Here is a 16,240-nt window from a genome sequence, read left to right as displayed (position 1 = left end):
CAGATTTCTTTGGCACATAACGTTCCGCTAGGCCGCGCAGGTGAGAGCCGACACGACGGTGACAATCGTGCGGGAATAAAGTATAAAATATCGCCTCCAAAGGATTCGCATTGAATATTTATCCCTAGCTGCGTAGCCCTGTCCGAGCTCCCTTTGTTCTCGGCGGCCGTTTAAACTTTTGATTCTGCAACTGGCAACAATCAACTGGACCCTCGTAATTTTCTAAAAGATTGTATTCACTTTCTCGTACAAGCAGCAGTAATCCTTCTCTGAATGTGTTAAAAGTGAAGTTGGCTTGTGTGCCGCGAGGGTGGTTCCGTCCGGCCCCTACACTGTTGGCTATTTCTATGCTTGCGTCACGGGCTCTCCCCTTCCGGGTGTGATGAATAATTCCCTTTTTCTCCGGGAGAGTATTGTCCTTGCCAACTATCCCGGCGACTCGATACGCACCGTCGGCCGCTCCGCATAAATGTGAATTATATCCTGCACTATCCCACTTACAGAAGTCCTCTTTTTATTTCAACGGTAAAACTGGATTTATGTTTTCTCCCGAGCGGACATTACGGCCAGTTAGGCCGCATACTCGATTCGTAGGGTTACATAGAAGTAAATCATGTCTTTTTACATCGCTTATTTGGCAAACATGTCAGTAAATAGGTATTCAGGTTAAAACTTTTAATAAGGTACAAGTAAAAATACATTAATGTTTTGTATGTGTATTGAAATTTATTATTTATTTTTTCTATCTTTAGACTCTTTAGATTAAAATAAGTTATGTATACCAGGTATGTTGTGAACTACGTCTTCATAAGTTATAAACTGAAATATATGACATATACTAAAAAAAGTGACGAATTCCTCCAGTGGCCGAGGCTGGAATTGAACCTGCGTCTTCTTCTGCGTCGTAGTACGCGGCTAACGTCCGGACCACTAGACCACCCCGGGGCACCAGTTAACCATGTTTGCAACGAATAAATTATTAAATATGATAACATTACATGATGTTGCACCGCCTACAAGTTATCTGCTTTGCCGAAGGTTGACTGGTAGAGAATGCCATGTAGCATTAAGTCCGCCTTTTGTATTTTCTTTTGTGCAATAAAGATTAAATAAATAAATACCATAAGTACTTACCATGATCCAGGTTTAAAACTTTTATCTACGTATTAAATATTTACTCGATTATACACGATGTATGCGGCTATTCTTTTTTATTATGTTGACAGCTTTGTGCTTTATTACGTTTATAAGTTTTATAACATAAAATTTATGGTTAGACTAAAGAATACGATACGGATTCGGTACGCTGCGAATGATATACATCATTCGCAGCTATGATTGCGACGTTGCGTATTAGGCACGCGTAAGTCGACTATTTTCTGTCCACGTCAAAGGAGTAATAGCAGGGTGTGAGAGCGGGTGGCTGGACTAGCAGGAGGCCTGCACTCGGACGCCGCTCGATCACTCCTTCTTGCCCCATTCATGCCGTCCCGAACGTCTTTCAAACGTCGCGTCGCGCTTTTGTGTCACTCCTTGCTCACTCGCCAAACTGTCATCCTTTGTGACTTGCGTTATACGCGTCTTATCCGCTGTCAAACGCCTTGCACAAATTCAAAAATAACATCGACAGATTTACATTTTTTTACAACTGTCCTGTACAAACGTTAGATAAGTTTAGCGTTGGACCCTTTGTTTGATGCAAACAAGGGATTTCTGTTGCTTATCTGTCCGGTCAGATCATGAATGAAATCATATGGGAAGGTAGAGAGAGGCGTAAATAAGAACCTACAAAGTATAGTAATAATATTTTCCCCTATCCAGCTCGGAAAGCCGTCTTTTAATTTTATCCTTTAAATCAACGGGAAAAAACGCATTTTATCCACTAGTGGGGAAAGTAATTTGACCTTGGATCGTGTTTAAGTAGCTTTTGACAGAAAACAAAACGTAAAACATAATATTGGTTCGTTCGATATAAATTATCATTAAATAAATGGTTTGATAATTTAATAAAAAATACCAAATTTAGCTTTATTTAATGATTTTAAGTCATAAACCTTAAAATTCCATAAGAAACATTTGTTTTTTTTTTCTATAATAATGTTAAATATAATTCTGAACGCACAAGTTGAGTCGATGCAATTTCAAAACGCATCGTCAGAAATGTCAACATTGTCAACAATTTTTTTAAATAAAGTTATTTTAAAATCGTAGGTAGGTATTATTATAGACAGATAGATAGATAGATAGATAAACTGTTTATTTGTTTGCCACAATACACACAAAATATTCAAATACAGAAATGACATAGGTACACAGAACAATCCAGAAAAAAATAAAAATTACAACAACAAATAAGTCACACAGATTTTTACATAATAGAGAAAAAGGAAAAAATACATAAAAATACTGTTTTATACAAATAAAAATCCTGTGTGCGTCGCAGCAAAACAAAAAGGTTCTGGCTCAGTATTACGCTTCACCCATTAGGGAAAGCACTGATTTTCTGCCGGGACCTGATCACGTCAACAAAAAACAGTGGAAAATAATGAAATAGTCGAAAGTTAGTACTTACTTAGACATTTCGTTTCCGATAATGAGCACACCACATGGAATAGGATATTATTATTCTTATTACAAGTAAATTTTTCACATAATATCATTGCATAATATAGTCATCACGTGTAATTTTGAGGATTCAACACAATATAATTTGTTCAAGCATAAATGTATTACCGGTATAAATAAAAATTAAATATCGGACTGCATTTGCATTATTTCTGTGAAAGGTAAATATTCTAACATAGTATTAACGAAAGGACAATTAATTATAAGATTAGCTGAATATATATAATACAAATATAATAATGTTTTTAATACGTAATAAATATCAAATGGCGAAATCATCATCATCAAATAAAAATTAGATATAGTTGGTCAAACCAAATTGTCAGTAAATAAGAACAAAAAAAAATTATACTCCTTTTCTTTTGGGTGCTAGTACACAAATAAGACAAATATACAAATAAGACAAATATAGTATGATTCTCTGTCTTTGTTTGAAATGAGACAGTCCTTTGACAAACTATAAGTAAATTTTTGAACATCCAATCTTTTTGGTGTGGACGTATTACGGTCAGAAATAAATTAAAAAATATAGAAAAGTAAAAGCAAACCGCCACGTAAAGTACTAACTTTAAAAAATAAATTACGATCCAAGTGTGACCAATATATGTAGGCAGTTTTTACTAAAAATACAATTACGATACTCGTACGTGTGGCGAGAAGATGTCTCGCAACCATCTCGCAACACAATAGTATAGATAGACTTGACGTCAATTTGCAATTTAAAAAAAAAACAGTCCCCGTGCCGCCGCTGCGCGCGCCATTGTTGTGCACCGAGATGCATAATTCCGCGAGCACACGTCTGTTTTTTACAGAAAAAATAAAAGATATTTAAAAAAGTGACCTAGAGAACGATTATGTAGGTAACGGGAATCCGTTGGACGACACCGCCTATTGAATGTTTTTTGACCCGCGGACCTTTGGCAACAGGCGAGATGTCCAGGTGCGATTTAATATAATAGACATTAAAAATACAGTTTTCACTATCAAAATGCTTTTTGTTAGTTTTTACGCGATAAGTAGGGGTTCTAAATAGGTTGAAAAAATTAAAAAGTGACCGTTTATATAGCACAAAAGAGCATTTCTAAAAAAAGTACTAAATAAATTTGTGCTTAGGTGATTGTTAAAGCAACAGTAAATAGCTTCCCAATTTTATTAATACTTATTCAGTTACTTACCAACTTTGTTAATACCCAGTATTAGGCACTTTAAAATAATTCATTATCATCCATTGAACTATTATTACTTAGGTATAGAACCAGCACAGAGAACCAGTATTTTGCGCCATGAGTTGCTGCCGTTTTGGCATCAAACCATAGAAGCGGCGCGTGAATCTCGCGACCTAAACGCGTAAGCACCAGAAACCTTACGGCGCTTACGACGTTTTGGTCGCGTGATACAGGTTGTGATTGCGACAATTTCATCGTTTGGTATGTCGTCTCTATAGTAATAATAGCTCAATGTTATTATCATCATCACATATTAGAAAAATTAACTTTGTCAATGTAATCACAATTTGGGGCTATTAGGGTTCCGTAGCCAAATGGCAAAAAACGGAACCCTTATAGATTCGTCATGTCTATCTGTCTGTCTGTCCGTCCGTATGTCACAGCCACTTTTCTCTGAAACTATAAGAACTATACTGTTGAAACTTGGTAAGTAGATGTATTCTGTGAACCGCATTAAGATTTTCACACACAAAAAAAAAACAATAAATTTTGGGGGTTCCCCATACTTGGAACTGAAACTCAAAATTTTTTTTTATCAAACCTATACGTGTGGGGTATCTATGGATAGGTCTTCAAAAATCATATTGAGGTTTCTAATATCATTTTTTTCTAAACTGTGTGTGTGTGCCCCCCCCTGCAACTTCTAAAATAAGAGAATGATAAAACTGAAAAAAATATATGATGTACAAAAATACAAACATCCACCGAAAATTGGTTTGAACGAGATCTAGTAAGTGTTTTTTTTTTTATTATACGTCATAAATCGTAAACCGCAATTTACCTTTCACTCACGTTTCACATAAAGAATACATTGTTAAAATTATGTAGGTAATGTACGGAACCCTCGGTGCGCGAGTCCGACTCGCACTTGGCCGGTTTTTTTTAGATGTTAACAGCTTTTTAGGGTTCCGTACCCAAGGGGTAAAAACGCGACCCTATTACTAAGACTCCGCTGTCTATCTGTCTATCTGTCTGTCGTCCGTGATAGCTAGACAGTTGAAATTTTCACAGATGATGTATTTCTGTTGCCGCTATAACAACAAATCCCAAAAACAGAATAAAATAAATATTTAAGTGGGGCCCCCCTCAACAAACGTGATTTTTGCCGTTTTTTTGCGTAATGGTACGGAACCCGTCGTGCGCGAGCCCGACTCGCACTTAGCCGGTTTTTTATCTCAGTATTCCGCAATTTATATGCCGCAACTTGACTATAAAGCTGTCAACAACCAAGACCAAAGTCGAACAGCCAAATTATGTTCATATTGTACTGCAATCGAGCCGCGCGATGTAGATTCAGCCATCAAAAAACTAAAACCGCGAAGTTCGGTGGGTCCTAATAGCATCCCTGTATATGTGATCAAAGGTTGTAAAAACTGTTTAATTCCTCCTATTTGTCACATTCTTTATCTGGCATTGTCCATTGGACGGTATCCTGACTGTTGGAAAATCACTCGTGTCACTCCAATACCGAAATCCAGCGATGTATCTAATGTTGAGAACTACAGGCCTATTGCTATCCTATCAGTTCTAGCTAAACTATTTGAATCCGTCTTGCATACATTGATAGTCACCCTTTTTATGCACTTCTCAACATGGCTTCAGAGCATAGCAAATAGGTCAATTGAATCCAACCTCCTTTAGTTGACATAATATCGAGGCATTTGGATGAGGGTCAGCAGGTTTATGTCCTCTATCTAGACTTTAAAAAGGCGTTCGATCGCGTTGACAACAACGCTCTGCTACAGAAACTATGCCGTATTGGTTTCTCGCCTAAGCTCCTGAAGTTCCTTGCCAGTTATTTATGTAATAGAAAACAATTTGTCAAACACGGAAGTTTTGTGTCTAGGGAGCATTCAACGCGTTCGGGTGTTAGTCAAGGGTCGATCTTAGGTCCACTGCTGTTTGGCATTATGATCAACGATCTTGAGGAAACGGTTGAACATGCCAAATGTCTACTTTACGCGGACGACCTGAAACTAATACTTGGAATAAAAAATATGGCTGACTGTAAAAAGTTACAGGACGACATCGATTCTGTTTTTCAGTGGAGTACTAATAATGAGCTGCACTTCAATGTGTCCAAGTGTTCTGTCATGACGTTTAGTCGAGCCATATACATGCCGACTACAAACTTGGGTCCGAAAGTATGTCAAAGACTTAGGAGTTATCTTTGATGATCACCTGTCTTTTCATTTCATGACTATATTAAAAAGTTAACTACTCATTGCTTTAAAAGGCTCGGATTTGTTGTCAGAACTGCACGTGACTTTCGAAATCCACGCGTAATAATTAGACTCCTGTGCACAACACTGGTTCGTAGCAAACTTGAATCTGCGGCAGTCGCAACCCTCATGAGAGTACTTATGCACTGGAGAGAGTATACAAAAAGCATTTTTAAGGTTCCTGTATAAAAAAAATCATGGGTATTATCCCTATCTATACCCTACTAAGTTCTTGCTTGGATCACTTGACTTCAACTCTCAGCCGGGCTAGCACATGATTGGCGCGACAGTATCTCGCGGCGAGATAGACTGCCCGTCCCTCTTTAATTAATATAGTCAAAAAAAGACGGGTAGTCTATCTCGCCGCGAGATACTGTCCCCCAATCATGTGCTAGGCCTACTGGAAATAAGGCGTAAATAATTTTTTTTTATATGTGTAGCATATTGAGGGTTTCAGCGACTGTCCCGACTTGGTGTCAAGACTTGTAAGACTATCGGTACCGTTCGTGCCTAAGACCCAGCTCATGCCGCGGTGTCCTAGTCTTTTGGCTGTTCCTTTTGCGCGTACATTTGCGTCTGTAGAAACCCTCCAATTCTTCGAGCACTCAGGACGATTAACGCGTTCTTGTCGTCAGCTCCGGACTGAGATGTGTTTGCTAGCAGATGTGTAAATGTGTGTCCTGAATGTCTGAAATACTGTGAGATGATGGATGAATGATAGTTTTTTATTTATCTTGTCTTCTATTGTTTATTGTTTGACATGAAATTGTATATGTAATATGTAGTTGTAAAATCACTTGATAGGTATTTTTAATTAATATTATTTGCATGACTTAATTGTATTTCAATAATTATGTACCTACTGTTTTTGCTATTTGCATGTATAAATTTGCCAGCGCTTAGGTGCGAACTGTACTGCTGTGTAAATATATTGTAATAATAATACATAAATAATAAATTCTCATTTTGAAGCTTATAAAATCTGTTGTTTTTTTTATTTGTTTTTTTTTTATATATATTTAGAATGTAATAGAATATAATACATTTATTAACGTCACATGATGGTTGGTTACATAGTAGAGGGTATAAAAGGAACGGACGAAAAAAGGATAATAAAGGATAACTCAGCGTATTAACACTAATAATAGCGTTATTTGAATAGTACCATTTATCTACATAATATATATATATATATATATATATATATAAAGAGCTACTACAGTAGGTAACTGTACAGATACTAAACTGTTTTTATTTAGATTTACATAAGGATACATTTCTGAAAAATTTGAAAACAGAAACACTGCATTATTAATTCGAGCCGTAAGTAAGGCATAAGGTATTTTTTTTAAATGATTAGGTTTTTGATATTGTTGAAACTGTCACAAGCTGAGAATGATTGTCTACCCTGCAGATTCAGCCGTGGAAGCAATTTGCGCCCCACAGCGATAAGGGCCCGGTCACAGTCAATCATAAATGGACAAAAAAGAGGTAAAATGTCTATTATCTATTTGTATCAAATTAGTAAATATCTACATTTTTATTAAGTACGTACCTAAATACTTTATGGGTAATAAATATTTAAATAGTAAGATAAGATAATAATTATTAATTTGTAAAATTTGAACCCTAACGAACTTTCATCCCCTTTTGGCTCCCCTTAGGGGTTGAATTTTCAATAACGTTGAATTAACTTTTTTTGTAATCTTATAATTATGCCTTCCTAAGAAGTTTAAAAGTATTTGTAATGGATTCAAACTTTCAACCCCTTTTTAAACCTTTTGGGGATGAATTTTTGAAAACGCTGAATTAACTTTTCTTGTATTCTAATAATACCTTTATACACAGATTCAAGTCCCGCGCTCAAATAAATGTTTGATCTGCATACAAACTTTTAACCCTTTTTTCAGCACCTTAGATGAATTTTCAAAAACGCTGAAATCAGTCTTCTTGCTTTTTAATAAAATACTTTTTTACGAAGTTTAAAATCCTAGCTTAAAATAAAACTTGAACCCCATACCAACTTTTATCCCCTTTGTAACCCCCTTAGTAGCTGAATTTCTCAAAATCGCTTCTTATCTCTTGTACTCTTTATAAATGCAACCTGGTGTGCAAATTTCAACTTTCTATCATTTGTAATTTTGGCTCTGCGTTGATGAATCAGTCAGTCAGTGACTCAGGACACACGCATTTATATATATAGATAGATAGATCCGCATCCCTTATATGTATTAGTATATTTATTTATATAATTTATGTAAGTATATATATTATACAATGTTGGCCTTTGTAATGTATTTGTCAATTGTCTTTACTGGATTGTTTCTCCTTGCACCATTTTGTAGTGTTTCTGTCTGGCCCTATGGTTGACTGGTAGAAAATGCCAGATTTGTACATAATTGTATATCTTTGTGCAATAAAGTTGAAATACTTAAATAAAAATAAATAAATAGATGTACTAAGAGATAGTTACCTACTCGTATCATATCAGCAGATTATTAATAAACATCTTTAAATCGTATTACAATCCACCAACTTGAAATTTTAAAACTATTATTCGTTTTAAAAAAACTACCTGAAGTGAAAAAACATTCATCCCCACTTTACGTGTAGAGGAAAGTATTAGTTTTACAAGGGGGGCAAAGTTGTTGTTAAACCGCTCGTGCTAATATTGATATCCGAGCAAGCGAAAGAGCAGAAATTTAACCACGAGCGTAGCGAGTCGAAAGAATGAAGAGAAAAGAGAAAGAATCATGAGCGTTGCAAGGGTTTTAAGGCATGGGGGTCAAACTAATTTTGCCACCGAGTGAAATACAAAATTTTACGGGTTGAATCTTGTTGCAGATAATGCTCGTTATACTTTTCATGATATTTACTTGATCCTTGTACGCCCTTCTTTGCTACCCTCTTTTCCTTTTTCCTTCGACTTTCCCTTTTATGACAGTCTTGATGAAGCTACTGTGTCCACCATGTTCCTTCTTCTGCTTTCGACGGTTTTTCTTCAACACTATTTGGAACCTCCTCTTTGGTCCAGAAAAATCACTTAAGTTATTTTATTTCATGAATAAGTTAAGCTAGTTCCTAATATTAACCTGGCGCTACTTTACAAATACCTAATCCGATAAAAAGTATGTAAAAGCAAATTCAAGAAACCACAAGCAGCCAGCATATACGTTGAACGGTTTTACGCTAATTTGGATAAGGAGAATTAGGAGATGTCTTAATATTACATTGTTGCTAGCTGCCGGTGCCTCATATCAATAACTTCAATGGTTTCAATTTAAAAAAAGTTACAAAATGACGAGTTTTTGTATGACCGCTGGCTCATTTTTGAGTAGGTAGGTATCAAAAATCCTTTCCAAGGGGTGTGGCGGCGCGAGACGCGGGCAGCGGAGTGGACCGTCGACCTTTATACGTAGTTACGTACTAAGCTTTCTGCCTTTGACAACACCTTTGACGCAAACTACGAAGCAGCCCTTGCGTAACCTCTTACGCCAACTAAAACCCTCTTTGAAGTCGAATTTTTCGCACAAAATAGACTATTATCAAACATATTCTATATTGGACGACGGACATGCTCGGTTAGCATGGCAGAAAACCTTCACGAAATATCGAGATTGAACAACGAATATGCGCTATTATACTTAATAATAATAATCTTATCCTAGCCTAATCAAGGGTAAGTAATAGCCTGTTATTACATCAGTGTTTATTAGATCACGGAGACAGGACCCCTAATTCTCATTGACATACTTAATTGTATAAGACCTTCCTAGAGTAATTACACAAAATAATCCTCCTATTTTTGCAAATTCTTATTATTGCAGTTAAATCTACTGAAACAAACTTAAAATACCTGTGTCGACGTATTTTAAATCAGGAATTCATAATGGTGTTACTGGTCTTTCTTATCTTTCTGATGAAGATTGAATAGCTATAAAAATAAAACAAATTACCACCAATTCAACATAAGCTAGGGATTCCTTATTTATTATGTTTGTAGACCTATGTATATTGCTTGACATGTGCCACACAAGTAGTAGTGGTAGTAGTAAATATTGTAATTATGGCCAGTAATGGAAATCGTACTTTACACGTACGTACGGAACCCTAAAACGGTACTTATGTCACGCGGGCTCTGCTGCAGTCAAAAAAACCCTCGCGAAAAATATAGAGGTATATAAAACCTTTCCATTTGCAAAGTTATATCGGAAGTAAAAAATATTGAGCCGATTACCGAACAGCGGGTAGTGCATGGCGGCCAGCCAGGCACAGCTGCGGGACACTTCGCGGACGGTTTTTTGTTCAATTTACGCCATTGAACACGCACTCCATACTTCCGAAGTCCAATTTCAATTAAATTCAAACGTATCTAATTCAGATTCATTAATCTTGCGCACACAAAGCGATGATCGTGGCTACTTGTGCATGGTCAGTTGTTGACAGGAAATTGATTTGGATCTTCGATGGTTTTTAATGGTTTTGCAATAATTCATGGGGGCTCATACCTGCTCATCTCTTCTTAAGTATGCCTACATATGTATGAAGTTTATAAAAAATATATTAGAATCGTATTATTTTCTTTTACGTACTTTTACGTATTTAGTTTGGTAAGTATCTGAAATGTATGCCTTTTATACCTGCTGAGACCAATTGGAATACATACCTACCTAAGCGAATATGACACTCCTCCATAATTTTATATCTTTTGTTTATTATAAACTTTTTAATGTACCTACTTACGAAACAAAACATCCATGTAAGTACACGTAGAAAATGTAGTTACCTAAGTTGCAAATTTTCAAAATTTGACATACCTACTTACTATCTAATTATTATTATTATTCTTTGTATATTATATTATATTATTATTATATGTATATTATTATTCTTTATTCATTTTCTGTCTTAGGGTATATTATTATTAATATTAATTCTTTATTTCAGATAAACCATAAATTGTTAGTTTGGCCTATGGCTAGGTTAGTTACTTAACTACTACATTACTTATTTATATTTAACTCGACCCACAATTTCAGGAAGCTACAATCCACCCTGTCAGCTATGACCTTGAGTATACTGTTGTGATTGCCCCGCACCTGGCACAACAGAGAGCTATTCGCTTACGCCGGATGGCATAGAAGTCATCAGTTCATTCCGCGGCGAACATCCCTGAAGCGCTACAGTAACGGGGCAGCCCCAACAGCATCCTGAAGGCGTCATTATATTGGACTCGAAGGGCGTTGTATGCCTTTTGAGTATAGTTGACCCATAGACTGCTCGTAAAACACTTGACAGCACACCTAGAAACGGGTAATTTTGACTTGTTTTGAACAACGAGCAAATCTACGGGCCAACATGTTACTCCGCAGTCTCCGCACCGTCAAAGTCTTCCTTTCCCTTTCGATGTCGAGGTCATCTATTATCAGACAGGATGTCCACTCTTATCAGTGGTTTACCGTTCAGCTGTATTTTACCGGCTTTCAGCTGTATTATATCAGGTTACCGGCATTGTAAATAAGTCCATGTTTTTCCGCATACGACTCACACGTTTTCAGAATTTGCCTGAGAGCACATACCGAGGCTCAGCAACACCATGTCGTCCGCGTAGCTAATATTATTGACGCTAACGCCATCACCATGACAATCCGCATGCATGTTGATGAGCTCCTCGATCAGACTGTTGAACATAACAAACATACAAAAATGAAGAGCTTTGGGGAGGTAACCCCCCCGTAGATATACGTAAGTCCGATGACAATGTTAGTTAATGATGAAGACTAAAGGTGCCTGATACTGTTCTAAAGATAGGATCTTCAGAAATCCTTCATATTTATGAGCACGCGCTGAATTTGGATGTTTTTCTATAGCCTCATGAATCGCTTTCGATTTTTAAATTAATTAAATTAAATAATTATTTATTTCAGAAATTCAATTTCCATAATATATTAGTAACTTATTCTATTAACTCTTAACCTATGTTAGTGACAATATATATGTATGTAATCTATGTATACTTTAACTATTATAAGCATGTAGGCTACTCCAGTATTTCAAGAAAGCGCCATCTATCCTGTCTGCGACTGTGGCTAGGATGTTGTTAGTGCTGCCGCGCACGCGCCGCAACAGCGACGCCACCCGCTTGCGCATGATGGCGTGGAAGCCGTCGGTGCGCGCCTCCGCAATAGCGCGGCAGCCCCAACAGCATCCTAAAAGCATTATTATATTGAACGCGTAGGGCGCTGTAAGTTTTTTGAGTAAAGTTGATCCATAGGGTGTAAGTGTAAAATGACTGACAGTACGCCTTAAAAAGGGTGATTTTAACGTTGCTAGTACATCTTGCGAACCTACGAATCAACATATTACTTCTTACTGCCAGCGCCCTACGCTCCCTTTCCACATCTACGTCATATTTTAGCGATGAGGTTACCCAGTGTCCCAAGTACTTAAATTCTATTACGACTTTAAGTTGAGTGCCATTCAGTTTCACTGGAGGTAACATTAGGTCGTTTAATTGGACGATTCTTCCTCTGAAGACTAGCAGCTCACTTTTAGAGACATTGTACTTGAGACCCTGGGCCTCCGCATACCGCTCACAAACACTTACTAGCGTCCTAAGGGCGTCGATCGACGGGCTCAGCAACACCATTTTAGTAGCGTAAGTAAACAATAAGTATGTACAGTTGTTTGCAATATAATAGCAGTCAATAGGAAAATGAAAATAGGGGAAAACTATAACTTTAGATCAATGACATTGGATCTGTTTTTATAATTCTTCTGCATTACTTGACATTGTTTCAAAATTAACTGTAACCTTTACCGATACCTGTAACCGATACCCTCTAACGATTATAGGCTAGAGTGTGGTGTACGTCAAGGGGGCATAACTTCTCCGGACCTATTTTGCCTCTACGTTAATGGTCTGATTGAGGAGCTGAGAGAGGTACCAGGACGGGTTGGCATGTTGCTAACATATGCGTTAACAACCTGAGCTATGCCGATGATATGGTGCTTCTCAGCCCCTCAAGCCAGGGTATCCAAAAATTGCTTACTATCTGCGAAACATTCTCAAAACAGCATTATCTAAAATATAATATTTTAAAAACAGAACTGCTCGTTTTCAGATACGGCAAGGGTCCGGAGGTAGTTCCGCCAGTTTATTTGAATGGTTCGCCGGTTCGGGTCGTAGCATCTTTCAAGTACTTAGGCCATTTTCTAACGGAGAACCTTCGCGACGACATGGACATGGAGCGAGAGCGCCGCGCGCTCGCGGTCCGCTGTAACATGCTGTCGCGAAGATTCTCCAAGTGCACCACTGACGTAAAAATTACTTTGTTTAGGGCATTCTGTCAGTGCTTTTATACATGCTTACTTTGGTGTAACTACACCAAATGCTCATATAACGCGCTTCGGGTTCAGTATAACGATGCGTTCAGAATACTCATGAAACAACCTCGTTACTGCAGTGCTAAGACCATGTTTGCTAATGCGGGAGTACCTGATTTTTATGCAATCATGCGGTCCCGCATAGCTTCGGTCTGGGTAAATGATATTCTGGCGCTGTTTACTGTCAACCCGAGCAATACCATCCTAAAACACTGGACGGCCGTGCACCATAAGTAATAAGTATGTATTTATTTAAGGTATAATTTAACAAAGGATCTATTTATAGCTTCCGCATCATTGTATTGTATTGTATTTTTAAATTTTATGTTACCTTATTTTATTTTATTGTATGGTTTTAAAACTTGAAATAAACAATATTATTATTTGTATCTCATATAAACTCACGGGTATATACATCCCAGTCATTTGATAGGCGATTATTATTATTATTTACTTAAATAATATTGGAAGTATAAAAATATTTCATGAAAATTAATAACTTTTTTACTACCTCGCGGAAATTCGTATAACAACGTAACAACGTACGAACAAAATACAATTGTGTACAATAATTGTAATTTAGTATCTTGCCTATTATTTCCAATCAATACTACATCTAAACCCATGTCATCCAGAAAAAATAAACTTTTCTTTAAGACGATCTTCGTAGCAGTGTACTAGTATAGTAGTTCATCATTCGGAGTTTTTTGTTGATTTTTGACCAAATACTTGGTTTTGTTTGTTTGCTTGATGAAATCTAAATGATAGTGCCCCCTATTTTAATTTAAGTGATAATCTTTGTATTTTTTTTAATTTATTATTTTAATTGTATAATAAAATACGTAAAATGTAGTGTTTTTATCAAGTTTTAAACTATTTTTTTCATTGATTAATTATTACGAATTCATACTTGTAGGTAGGTATATTGGAAAGATGCGGTCTGACCGTTTTGGGGAGTCTATTATAAAATAAACCGTTAATATACCGTTGAATGTCGTTTGAACTTTGTCTCTTTCTTTTTACTAACAACGTGAAAGGGACAGAGGGAACAGAATCCAAGTATTTCGAACTTGTATTGAAGTGACATTCGAATATAAAGGTCACTTAAATGTCATTTTGTCTCACTCAGTGAGCCAAATACGATTTTGCTCACTAGTTGTAAGTAGCAAAGTACCCTTGTTCGAGCTGCTGAGGTGAAAAATAAATTGCTGTGCAGAATTACAACCCATAAAGCTTTGAATCTGGATTTCACGCTGCACTCTATTATACGACTTGTCATGTCTCTGGCCCTTCCCTTTGGGCTCTAGAACCTGTCAAATATTTAATAACAGCGTATCCTGTCCAAACTTAAGGTTTTAAATCAGATATAGAAAATACCAAAAAAGAGCATTTAATACCGATTTGCTATTGTGTGGGCGTATGTCATTCAGAATTATATTGATACAAAAAGGACATTCGGGTGATAAATAAAAAAATAAGCAACAATTGAAAAGTTGGCATTGACTGCAAAAATGAAAAAATATCGGTTGGCGCGTATGTATCTGGCAAAGCTGATTGAATGCCCTTTTTATTGCTCTACTATGTAGAGTCCGACTAAGCTAACTCTGCACCGACTTTGCAGTCACAAAGGGTGCCACTACCTATATCTCAAGTTAATAGGAAAAATGTAAATACGGTAACGTTTCGTAGTAAATAGATTATGTACTTGGTATAGGCCTGTTTGAAAATAATTACATATAATTTCATTATACTTATCTAATTTAAGAAATTATCTAAGAAGCAAGCATTTTATGATCGCGATTATCGCGCACATGCGGTGTCAGATGTTACATACCTAAGTATCTATGCTTTATCGAGTACCTAAAACATTATTACGCGATAAGCACGATCATAATTATAATATCCTTGCTATAAAGAGAACTGAACTTTAAAAGTAGAACGGAGGCTATGTAGTAAGTAAACTCGCTTAAAAATGAAACATGTAAAGCTTTGTGCAATATTATTCATATGGTATCGACAATTGTTCAACTAAGTATTACTCTATCGAACCTTTTTGCACCGGCCCAGCATAATGCGTGGAATATTATATTTCTCGAAAGAAAATATCCTATTTCCGCATCTTCCCACAACAATGACCGTCATCTAACTATTCAAATACGGCGGTACCCACGGGCGTTGGCGAATCCGAGTGCTTTTTTGCACAAAACGAATTAATGGATAACCAAAACCAATGCAAAATAAAAAACAAGCTTATTAAATGTTGGTTTCGCGTAATAACACGTTGGTGGTTTTTGCTTTGTTTCCACGAACAGCCGAGATATCCGGTTACCGCCGTTAAAATATTTTGCCTTCGATGAAAGAGAAACTTCAAGTTTTTACGCCGAGATTTAGTTTTTGCTTCTCGAACGCGGAAGTGGCATGCTGCTATGCAAAAGCTGGTTTCGGAATCGATTTCGCTTTTGTACAGAATAACCGCGAATAACGTACAATTACATTTCAATTGAAAGCGGTCGTAATTATTGCTTTATTAACGTTCGGCGTCGCGTAATTTCTGCGCGATGGACTTTTTAATATTCCCAGATAATTTAACGTATTAAGTTAGAAATCTACATTATGCTGAATTCGACGAAAATTCGCAGGGAGCATTTATCAAGTCTACAAAGAGAGTGAAACCTCTCTTAAAGGAGGGCTGCTCCGGACAGATTTAATTTGTTGCGAAGGCCTTTATAATTGGAACATAAAGATTGCGAGTAATTAATTTCGCAGCGAGTCAGAAGCAAG

At 36.7% G+C, this 16,240-nt stretch overlaps 1 protein-coding gene across 1 annotated transcript; it reads right to left on the bottom strand.

Moving 5' to 3' along the window:
* Positions 1 to 11,225: 11,225 nt before the first annotated feature.
* Positions 11,226 to 12,722, bottom strand: LOC134741781 (uncharacterized). Its single transcript, XM_063674676.1, has 4 exons — positions 12,623 to 12,722; positions 12,195 to 12,282; positions 11,622 to 11,753; positions 11,226 to 11,376 (listed from the first exon to the last, which is right to left on the bottom strand). The coding sequence occupies exons 1-4, from the start codon at positions 12,720 to 12,722 to the stop codon at positions 11,226 to 11,228; spliced, it is 471 nt and encodes a 156-aa protein (XP_063530746.1).
* Positions 12,723 to 16,240: the final 3,518 nt, after the last annotated feature.

Source organism: Cydia strobilella, chromosome 5, assembly GCF_947568885.1.
Source record: "Cydia strobilella chromosome 5, ilCydStro3.1, whole genome shotgun sequence".
Classification (NCBI taxonomy): Eukaryota; Metazoa; Arthropoda; class Insecta; order Lepidoptera; family Tortricidae; genus Cydia; species Cydia strobilella.
Note: the sequence above shows the minus strand (reverse complement) of the source record. Positions and strands in the feature narration are given on the sequence as shown.

Excerpts from the sequence above, each read along its gene's own strand:
- LOC134741781 (XM_063674676.1), bottom strand. The coding sequence starts at position 12,722 with ATGGTGTTGCTGAGCCCGTCGATCGACGCCCTTAGGACGCTAGTAAGT. Across the intron at positions 12,283-12,622 it reads CAAGTACAATGTCTCTAAAA|GATGCTGTTGGGGCTGCCGC; the intron begins GTGAGCTGCTAG and ends TAATGCTTTTAG. Across the intron at positions 11,754-12,194 it reads CGGGTGGCGTCGCTGTTGCG|TCTGATCGAGGAGCTCATCA; the intron begins GCGCGTGCGCGG and ends TATGTTCAACAG.